The 11,640-nt window shown below is 39.3% G+C and overlaps 1 protein-coding gene across 1 annotated transcript in view; it reads left to right on the plus strand.

Annotated features, from left to right (window-relative positions):
* Positions 1 to 11,191, plus strand: part of LOC139715385 (uncharacterized) — a gene marked incomplete at its 5' end in the record, with an annotated part of 68,403 nt that extends 57,212 nt beyond the window's left edge. Inside the window, one exon of the mRNA XM_071626959.1 lies at positions 7,694 to 11,191. Coding sequence (XP_071483060.1) covers positions 7,694 to 8,202 — 509 coding nt within the window. The remainder of the gene's footprint in view (positions 1 to 7,693) is intronic.
* Positions 11,192 to 11,640: the final 449 nt, after the last annotated feature.

An 11,640-nucleotide genomic window follows, 5' to 3' on the forward strand; every position in this document is an offset into this window, starting at 1 on the left:
GTAGAAAGAAAAAATGGGTTAGTGTGCAGCCATGTTTGACTGGTTTTGCTTATTGTGGAGGCAACCAGTGGCAACACAGTTTGCCGAAATTTATAGTTATTATGTCGTAGAATGTGAAAAACACAAAATCATATTGTAATCCATGGACTTCAGAATAAATTTAACAAGTATCTTGTTTGTTGATATGTTTTTATACATGAATCTAATTTGATATGTCTTAAACCATCGATATTTTTGAAGAATAAACTAGTTAGAGAAGTTCAAATAAAACAAGTGACATTGAATTATGGAGTTTAGAATCACACATGTTGAAGACGTGGCAAAAGTCGTTTGTAACGAAGATATGAAACAGGATTACAGAGAAGGAAAGGTGGTCTTGTGGTGGGCAATTATGTCTTGTATTTTGTGAGTACACATTTTTCAGTCCATAAGTTGACACAAAACTGATTGTTTGTAATGTGGTTTATTTTCTGTCTCATTGTGTGTGTTTGTTGTATTTTGCCCTTGTATGTTCTTAGATTTCAAACAGTTTATGAGAAGGGCATTTTATTTTTAGTATGTTTATGTTCTTTAATTGCATGCCGCTGTACTCAGTTTCAAAGGAGGATTTAGTGTTCTTCATTTCTAACAAATTTAAGTTAGCATGTCTTTTAATCCAAATAATTTTCATCAAAACAATTAATATATTTTACCCATAATTTTCCTCTTCAAAACAGATCTTAATCTCACCATTGTTGGATGATTACAAATGTTATTCTTTTTATCCTCGGAAATCTCAACAGAGAATGAGCTGGTTTGCCAACTGTTGCGTCAGAAAATAATCTTACTAAACTCCCCCTTTTCCCCTCCTTTTTTTCCCTCTCCTTGCTCCGATCCTCACCTCTTCCCCAAACATCTTGCAAATCGAATTCTCCTTCCCCACCTTAGATTATGTGGAAATCATAGATGGGAAAGTGACATTGTGCCGCTATGCGGTGCAGAATAGGTGTACCAGGCAGCGGTGCAAATTCTATCACCCACCGACATCGTCGACGCTAGCAACGATGATGACACCGGTACCGCTGCCCACCATTCCGGCAACGGGCATCTCCAGTATTTGACAAGAGAGTGCGCTCTGCCCAGTCGCCAGGCCAAAAATGCGAGACCTGCTGATTTCATAGACATCACCGAGGCACCTTTGACAGAATACCAACATTTTCATGTAGATCCAATGTCATCTAAAAAGTTCAAGGGCCTGTTGTCTGATGTATTTGTTTTTATAGTATTACACATATTTTTCCTTTTTTTATTTTACTTACAAGGGGACATGCTGAATTTTTATCGTACATGTAGGATTCATACTGTGTAGTGTCAAGTGCAAAGTTATGGACTCCTTGGACTTTTTTCTTCTTTATTTATTTATTTTTTTTTTCGAATAATTTTTCATTCCAAGCAAACGTGAATAAGTGACTTGAGATGTGTCCAGGTGTTGCACGCCGGTCAGAGTGGTCGTGGCAAGAACCCAAATAGGCCAAGGTGGTGGTATGAGATAACCTACAAAAAGTGAATGCAGGAGACAAAAACGGTTTTGGAAATGAGAGAAAATGATCAAGTTGGTGTGGGAAAGTGATGAAGAGAAATGGCCAACCTTATTTTTGCAGGTTGGCCTCTCAAAGCATCGATGGGATTTTTTCTTTTTCTTTTTCTCTTTTTTCTTTAAAGATCTTTTATACACGCTTTTTATTTACTCATTATGTGGACGAGAGAAGAAAGAAATCTGGGGAAAAAGTGATGCACTTCTACTCAAAGCAGCTTTGGAGTGTCGATGTACTTCAAATGTCAAATCAAATGAAAAAAAAAGAGGGAGAAAAGAAATATAAGTGCAATTGTGAAAACCAAGTGCCAATGAATGTTATGGACACTAGAGAAGGAGTGACGAAGCAGAGGATTGTGACCAAGATGGTGAGGAGAGTCGGCCACGAGACGAGGCACAAAGGAACTTTACGAGTGCGGAGTTTGGGCAGGAGTTTCATCTTTCCTTTTTTTTTTCCTGGAGAAAAAAAAACAAAAACTGAAACGATGTTGCCGTCCACCTGATTGTCATTAAAAAGATGTGTTTTGTGCCAAATAATGGAGTGACCTCTCTGAGGATCAACTCCACCAGACTTTCAAAAGGGGAAAAAGAAAAAACCAACTACCAACACTTCTGCAACAAAGTATGCTTTGGGAAATGGACAGAAGAGCTCTGACTAAAGCGCTGTCTTCTTCTTTTCTTCGTTTTATAAGTATTATTATCATTTTTTTTTTGGTTGAGCGCACAAGCTCTGAAAACAATGAGGAACACACTTTCATCTGGGCAACAGACAGCTATTACAGCATCATAGTCATTCTGTGAAAGGCAAAAGGGACAGTAAAAAGCATCCACCACAAGGAGGTCCTCTGCAACGCGTCTTCTTTCTGTTCCGCGAAAAAGGCGCGAGATGCGACGAGGAAGAGAACGCTCCGAGAAGCACTGTTACCATGGTAACCTCTTATCATCACCACTTGGACCCATTCATTGGACAGGAAGCACAATACCAAAAAAAAATGTTGAACTATGACAAATCCATAGTATTGGTTCACACGTCTGTACAGCTGAAGGGGTTGATTCCTTAAAACCGTATGTGTAAGTTCGTCAAGTGTCTGGACATGTCACTTTAACACTCCTGTTTCTCAATTGTCATTGGATGTTTTTTGTACGCAACAAGCGATAATACCAAATGTAAAACCGTTGATGGAGACTCCCTCTCTCTCTCTCTCTCTCTCTCTCTCTCTCTCTGGTTAGTATTTAAAAGAAAAACAAAACAAACAAAGAACCACTCCAATTCATATGGTGCTTTTCTACTCGAGGGGGATAGCTGTCCCTTTGCAGAAACATGGGCTGGGAGAGTGACCTGCCAGTGTTGGAAACACTGTGTTGGAAACACTGGATCCACTGTGCTGAAATAAAGCCATTTCCTCTTTATACCAGCTGTGGATTTTCACCTCAAAAAGTTATCAAAAGCCAAACCTTGGGCCGGGATTAAACAGTACCAAATGTTGTCAGAGCTTCCATATACTAGAGAAAGAGAAAAAGTGATAGAGAAAGGGAGAGAGAGAGAAAGAGAGGAGAAGGGGGTTATGTATGATGGAGGATTAGAGTTTGATCCATAGTGGATAGGGCAGTTTAGAGACCAGTGCTCCAAAGTCAAACATATTTCACGGGCTGCGTAAAGGGGAAAACACAGAGTGAAAAGGTGGCGACTGGTATGATGTGTTCGGATACTGTAGGGAGAGAAATTCCTTCAAAAACCACCTATGAAATTGTCTATGAGTTTCCAGTCACATCGGATAATTGAAGTCTTAACTTCGCATACACCGTCACATTATACACACTCTTTCGTGTTTGTATGTCAAGTATCTTGTGGACTAGCCTAGATTTTTCTTTTTTCCGTGTACACTATACGAAACAAGGTATTATTACGATGTAAGTTGTATGTCGATGTATTATAGTCTTTTAGAACTCTTTTAAAGTGGGGAAAATATGAGATGTGGGATTTTTGTTTGTTAAAGTATGTAAACTCAATCCAACCAAAGGTTGATTATCACAACGAAAAGAGAAAAAAAAAAGAAAAAAAAACCTTTTATGTGTGTGAGACAGACTTTTTCATACTTTTTCGAAGTCTATTTGAAATTTAAATGTAATTGGAACATCAAAGAATGGTATTTATGCAAAAAACTATTGGAGTATTATGAATTTGTAATGTATGTCATCTTGAAACAGTAGCGCAAAATTCTTTCCGGCTTGCGCCATACTGCGGCATCAAATGCGTTGGAAGCTGTATGCAAACAGGAAAACAATACGATGTATAGCCCACAGCATACATATCTATCGGTCATATCTAAAGATATATTCATACCTGTATTCTAGACAGTGTGGTGTCTCTTTTTGTGGGTAGATCATAACGATGTAAGCTGCATGCTTCATAGGGGATTTAGGAGGAAGAGATGTCTCCTCAATTGAAATCACACCTCAAGCTGACTGCGGCTCAGGAGCATGCAGAACGTAGTTGTTTTGGGGTGGATATAGATGGCTAGTTTTCAAGCACGATGGAAGTGAAGACGGCTCATCGAACACAGTGGACCAATTTTGTTGAAAAAAAAAATTCATGTATTCAGTGACTGAGTTTTGTTTGGTTTTTCTGCATGTGATTTCGATTGAGGTTTTTCAGCGTATATTATTATGACTTGTACATTTGGTAGTGCTTCGATCAGTGCACATGTTCCATTCATGGGTTTCAGAGAAGAAAGTGAAGGGTTGAATATCATAAGTTTCATAGAAATTCATAGAATGCACTTTTTTGCAGACATCTTTTTCTCTCTGTTTTGCTGCTTGCATGGGCTTAAAATATCCTCACTTCTAATTTCTGCATGCTGTAGCAAGCAATTCAAAAGAATAAAAAAAAAAAAGAAATCATCCTTGTGTAGGATGAAGCACATTACATTACAATTTGCCAGACTGCTACACAGATGTGTCTCGAAAAGTCTATTCATTTGCGTTTTGCATGCAACAAAGTTAATGTGCCATAGTTTGACAGGAGGTAATGCTGAGAGGTATTACACTATTGTATGTGCAAGCAACATCATAGGATATATATAAATGAATACATATATTTGTCTGTACATTTTGTCATTACCAAACTGATATGGATGATCGTTTCATGCAGTTTATTTTTTTCTGATTTTGGTTAACGGTTTGAAATTGGGTTTGATTGGTGATGTTGCACTTGTACTGTTAAAAAAGAAAAAAGGTTCTTTCAGTTAAAAAAATGTGATTTGGCAGGAAGTCGAAGAGCCTTTTTTGTTGTGTAAAACATGCACTCTGAAATGACGACAAACATAAATGCTGCGTAGCGTAGACGAGAGTGGATGTTAGGCCAGGCGTGTTGAAGCTAGCGGGATACAAATGATGCCACAAGAATCCCCTTCCCCTCCTGCAGGGCCTATTTGTGTCTTCTGCCAGATCGTTTTCCCACATTACTGCAGTGATATTGACAGAGTTTTTGAATGGAAGCTATTGCAGCTTTCACTTTTTTTTAAAGGCATTACTGCAATGCAGCTTGTCTGGCTAAATGGCAAACCAAATTTGTCTAATACCCTTTGTCCTTTTGTGCTTTATTATGAGCGTTCCATTCTGGAACTGTTTGACTTTCAAAACTGATATACCTCTTTGCCAAATTTTGCCCTCCGTGATTTTGTTTCCATACCATGCATCTCTTGAAAAGACAGAGTGGTGATTGTTGGTCAGAAATATCTTTGAAATTTAATCATCTTCATCACAGATGAAGGCACCTGCTACCTTTAGGCTTCACTAGGTTGATTTTGGGCTCTGAGTCCCATTTTGCAATGTGCAGATGCGTAATATGTTCCCAATCTCGCTGAGGCTTGAACATACCACTGGTGCCACAGGCTGTTATGACAACCTGCAGCGCTGTCATGTGACGTTTGACGTCATGTGACGTGGTCATGTGACTATTCACAAAGGAAGAGAGGGGGATTACTGTGGCACCATGGGAAGGTTTTTGACAGGCCCACTGAACTGAAATACTATGTACATTGGATATTAGTGCACTGAAATATGGCTTCGTGGAGGCCATTCCCATTTGATGCCGCTGAAACTTTTCTAAATAGTTTACACCCTTCTAGAAAGTGCAACATGTAAGAGTGCATGCATGAGTGGTTTTTCTATACCTTTCCAAGAAAAATGGTGTACTAACTTAACTTTGCTCATAAAGAACTGATTGTACTCAAGAGATTCGTTAAAACTATCAATGTTTATTCATTTAAAAAAAAAAAGATATGTGCCAAATCTTCTTTTTTATGCCTCCGCCACGAAGTGGTGCCGGAGGCATTATTTTTAGTATTTTATGGGGGGAGAATGGATAACTTTGTTAAACCTCTTTTCCACTCCTATCCCTGACTATGTATGTTGAAATAAGTGAACTTGGAGGGGGGATACCAAGCAAACGTGATTGATCTTTGCACATGTAGAGAAAGAAATGTAGTGCATCATATAGCATAATTGGATATTATTCTTCCCATTCACGATACAAATGAATGTAAATTGTCATTACTTGGTTCATGATACTCAGTGAAATTTTCCAATTGATTTTGAAGTATTTTGTAAAAATTTTGCTCATGTATTGGATACAGGTTTGAGTTTCTCTGTTGCCAAATATCTTCTCTTTTTTTTTTTGTCGTACATCTTCCAACTGTGCAGCTGTTGTGACCTGTATTACAATCAACTATTATACTTCTTACAGTAGAATGATAAGAGTTTATTTCGTTGGACAGAATTATTGTGTCCTGATCCAGCATGCTGGATGGGATTTATATGCCATCATGGTGTATATCATTGTAGGGATATATTGATGTATTTTACAAGGGGGCATGAGGTTAGGCTGATACTTTCCAGTTCTCTGGTTGTTTTTCTTTTGCATTTGATAGCATCATCTTTTTTTCAATACTGAAAAAAACAAAAACATGCAGTGTTGTTCGGAAGCTTTGCACATTCTTTGATATCCCAGAATCCCCTCTCCATTCGGATATGTTTGTGTATGTATACATGTGTGTGAATTCTAATTACATCATGTGCACTACCAACCATAACATCCCTCCATTGTTTGTGCAGTCACCTTAATAACCGGCTGTAGAGCTCTGAAATTCGGCATCACATGTCTGTGTGTCCGTCTGTCTGTCTGTGTGTCACCATGTCTGTCTGTAACTATAGCTGCAATGCCTGTTCTGTTGTGTTGTGTTATTTTTAATGGTGGTTTTTTTTTGTGAGTTCTTTTTTTTTCTTTGGCTACCCCCTCCCTGTACTACAGAACCTTGATGTGAAAAGTGAATGAAGCATGTGCTTGAAAGGGTAGAGGGTTTTGGTAGCCAGTATCAGTAACAACATAATAATATCACCATCCCTTGTTTTTCCCCCCTTTTGTCTTTATGCTCATGTTGATTCTCACGTTATACCTTGAATTCCAAAGTCTCTTCTTACATCAGGAACTGAAGTATTCAATCTGAAGACTGTAACCCGCTTCTGGTGTAATTCCGAGACACTGAATTGATATACCTATTTATTCAAGTCTTATTCATGTACCTTTTTTTTCCCAGTGGAATGTGTAATCATTAATCAGTGTTTTACCTTTGTGAAGCAAATTTTTACATGAGTATTAGGCAACTTGTATTACTGGGTATGGGAGCCTGTGACCCCAAATGGCAGAACGCTTACTGAAAAGGCTTATTCAGCAGCAAAATACATGTTTTGTAGTTTTAGAGCTCATGAAAATGTATGTCATGTAGAATGAGTTACGCTTGCTTGATCATTAATCTGCATTATACTACAAAAAAAAATTGTAGTAATTCATTTCCCCCTTTTTTTGCTGCACTTCATCGCAAGCAGAGATTGAATATTCCATTATTTGCCTGATGGTGTAACCACTCTCTTTCTGCATGACTGTCCATAAAGAGGTGTCGGTATTTTTTGTTTGATGAAACCCAGACATCATCCCGCTCCTCCTGGCAAGAACATGGGGAATAGCAGGGGAAAAGAAAAGATTGATCGAGAATGAGAAGCTGGGTTAATGATAATGAGCTTGTTGCTTGACCACATCCAACTCCTCCTCCTCTCCCACAGATTATGTAGAGGTAGTGGACGGAAAGGTCACCATGTGTCGTGATGCGGTGCGGGGGAAATGCCTCCGGGCCACCTGCAAGTACTATCACGCCCCAGCCTCGGCTGCCGCCACTCATCCTACGCACGTTGCCACGGTTGCCTCCTCCGCCTCCTCTGCATCTTCTTCCTCCTCCTCCTCCTCCTCATCGGCAAACGCCGGCACGGCCGCCAATGCAAGCCTGCTCTTCACCGCTACCGCATCTGCCACCACTACCACCAGCACCAGTAGCACCGCCGCCGCCACCGCCCCATCAAATGCTAGCGCCGCTCCTGCTAGTGCTGTTGCCACTGCTGCTGTCTTGCCGCCACATCCACCAATACAGCCTCAACCCCCTATCCCCTTCTCAGCCACTGCAGCTGCAGTGTCCAATCCTTACCACCAACACCTTCACCATCACCACCAACATCCCGCATCCACATTCATGCCCATCGCCCTAAGCAATGGTTTCCCAGCACAGGTCTTGCCATGAAGCAAAAATAGAGTAATCAGTCTTGTCCCAGTAAACTGGGGAAGATATGAATCTATTCTGTATAGCAGCAACTCAAATTTCCCCGAGAATTTAATACACTTCATGATCTGGCTAAAACAATTCACGGCTTTCTGTGCATCAGAAAGAAGAGCACAATTTTCAAGTCACACACACATTTGATTCACTTTATTATCAGTTTTGTTTCAAGTTATTTTCTTCAGCAAATTTATTTTCTAACAACCTTCTGTCACCCACACATTTTTTATTAAGTTGACTATGATGTGATTTTTCCCCCCTCTATTAAACCTTCTTTAATACATAGTGAATATCTTGTATATTTAATGTAAACATTCTCTCAGAGGTCAAGTTGAGATAATACAAAATCCTTTTCATAGATTAATAGGCATTCAAGACAATGTTCAAAACAAGAATTTTGTTTGGGATAGGGTTTATTAATGGAAGATTTGGCAACATCATGTCACAAGAAAATTTGCCCACCATCATACCCCTTGCTCCTTGCTGTGCTCGGTCTCCCTTGATAATGGATGCTGTGGTATAGTTGTGTGATATGTTGGGAGCTATGGGATCAATATAGTGCCTGTTTCTGGCTGTAGAAAAAGTCTTAGTAGGGAAGCTCTCTCCTCAAGACAAAATGTCTGTTACTGAGGAAGAAAACAAAACAAATCATGAAGCAAGCTCATTTATGTGCTTTTGTAGTTTCTCAATCACAGCTCTTTGACGTGACTAAAATCAGATATTAGAGTTTATGAAACTCCTTCCCGTACCTCTATCCTCCCCCTTCTCTCTCTCTCTCTCTCTCTTCAGTCCGATGTGTTGTGTTTCATGCTGTATGTACACGTCTTCATTGTTTTGTCGATTTGCCTGGCAAACCTTGTATACATTATATAATAATCTATGCCCATTTACACCAACATGCTCCAGCTAAAACTGTGTTTCCATCATATGGGCTGGTAGATGGCTGTTGAAAGTAAGGCATGTGCCTGCGTGTATGTATCAAAATAGATTTGCACACATCAGCTCCCGGGGATGCAAGCGATTACATATTAATCATTGAAATGCATTAAAAAGGAAAAAATGCTTTGTCAGCTTTATTGGAATGCTGCTTGCTTGTTCAAAGTTTCCTTTGTTTTCTTGTTTTATTTTGTTCTTCTTTCTGTGTGAATCCATTCATTGTAGATGCACATTATGTACTTTAATGAGGTCAACTCTTATCAAAGTGTCTGAAAATGGGCGATGCCCTGGTAAAACTATGATAGATGTCAACTTCTCCCTTTTATTTTACAAAGGGGGAAATTAAAGTTTGCATTTGTGCAAGACCAGTAAGTGAATGACATTCTTATGTTTAAAGGTATACTTGTTTTTGTCGGCAAAGGCATGCAAATGACCCAAGTTTATGGCTTTGATTCACCATTAGTGGTGGCTGACCTTTGTAGTAACATTGTTGTCCCCTCATGTTGTAGGTGCTGATGCGCACACTGAGATTCCAGATGCCTGTTAACTTCCCCAGAATTTTCTTGGGGTTAGGTAGAGCTTGTTGCTCTCAGTAATACGTGTTTGAAAAGTTTACTTGATAATAGAGAGAAACGCTTGCATGGCCATTACAATGTTGAGCAAGCTTTGCTGCTTTTTTAAAAAAAATTACTTTTCTTTAATTTTTACCTCTTGAAAACTCCTGCTGGGGCACATGTGATGAGAATAAGATTGGGATGCAGCATGTCCAATGATGAGAAATATGCACCCACAATCCGTGTGCACCCAACCGGTCCTGTCATTGAGAACACGGGGATATCAGAATCTTGCAAGGAGTGGATTAAACGAGGAAGAAATGGCCTGGATGTCTGCATGCAATGTTTTTTACCTGAGCAACTCACAAGGGGTGTATATATAGCCATTGTAAAGATGGCAGCATACCTAGAACCCCGTGAAAGCCGACATCCAGGCCAGGTCGACAGTCTTGCCTTCAGCGTCAATCAAGTCATCATGACTTATTGCCTTCTTCATCTCACACTTTACTCAGAGATTACTGAAACGGATATCGATGCATCACACTCAAAAGAGATGTGAAAACCGAACTGATTTGCCAATTTATAATGCATCTCAGATAGATCTCAGATGAGTTAAGGTTTACTACAACACTTCATGAAAGTACAGCAAATTGTAAGGGTTCAGTGTTTTCATTTTTGTAAAATGCTGATAGAACTTTTGTGGTTTTTAGAAATGTCATGTAAATATTTGAAAAAAAAAAACTGTACATAAATTACCATTTAGCTCTCAGCATTTGATTTTAATCTCTTGAATGTCTGTAGTAGTGTCATTAAGTGTCGAAAGACAGCCACAGTTTTACAAGTAAATGAGATACTCAGCTCTAATACTTGCATGTACATATAAGCATAAAGAATTTGTTGAAACAAATTGTGTTCTGAGAACTTCATTCAGATTTCACATACAGGATAGCAAATCTGTCTCTACGCAACACATTTGTACCACTTCCGCTCATTTTCAGTGATTCTAATTTGAAGTGCTTCATTTCTTCACCACTTTGCCCTATGACTTCAACTAACAAGCACTAAGTTGTTGATTCAAAGATTTGCACATCTGAATATGATAGGCACAAAATCTGAATCAAACAAAAAACGAAAATTCTATAGCACTGTCATGACTGTACTTAACGAATCACTACTGCATATTTAGCACCTTCACAATCTTGCCAAAACAAAAAACAAAAAAATTGTCAAACAATGTGTACTGTGTTTTAATGCTGTATGACCTGAAATAGACAATGTGCTGCAAATTTAGCAGACATTATATTTTGCCTTCTATTAAAGCGAATAAGACAATTCTTTGAAAGGGTCAGCCCTGGAAAGTAGCGAGGAGGTTTGATGGGGAAAACTAAGGGTTGACGCAGTTTGTTTGGAGGAGCTTGACTTTAGCACTAGCATTGTTGTTTTCACTTTTTCTTTTCAGGGGGGGGGGGGATGGGTGCACGGGTGGCCAGGAGTGTTGAATGATACCCATGAAATTATCACTGCAGGACACTTTTGTGAAAATTGTCATTGTGTAGAGAGGAAATTGGTATCTCTGTTCCATCCATTGCTTTGGCAGGGAGTTAAACATATGTAGTGAACCACATGCAGTCATGTTGTACTTATCACAACTTTCCTTGCTCAAAGCCTAGCTAATGCTAAAGCCAAGCCTGCCTTTAACCTTGCATGAGAGCTGAGGAGAGAGAATCCCACAGAGTTTTGAGCGTAGAAAGGGTGGCTTGCGAGAATAAAGAGGAATGAGCTAATCTCCATTTTTAACAGGGATTGGTATGAGAAATAGGGCAGAAGTGCACCGCAAGAGGAGACATAGAGTTAGAAGTGGCTTCAGACGCATTGCTTCAAAGTGCCATTGCTTTATTGTGCCGTAGCAATA

Source organism: Diadema antillarum, unplaced genomic scaffold, assembly GCF_040938485.1.
Source record: "Diadema antillarum isolate AM-2024a unplaced genomic scaffold, OU_Dant_1.0 scf00000048, whole genome shotgun sequence".
Taxonomy (NCBI): domain Eukaryota; kingdom Metazoa; phylum Echinodermata; class Echinoidea; order Diadematoida; family Diadematidae; genus Diadema; species Diadema antillarum.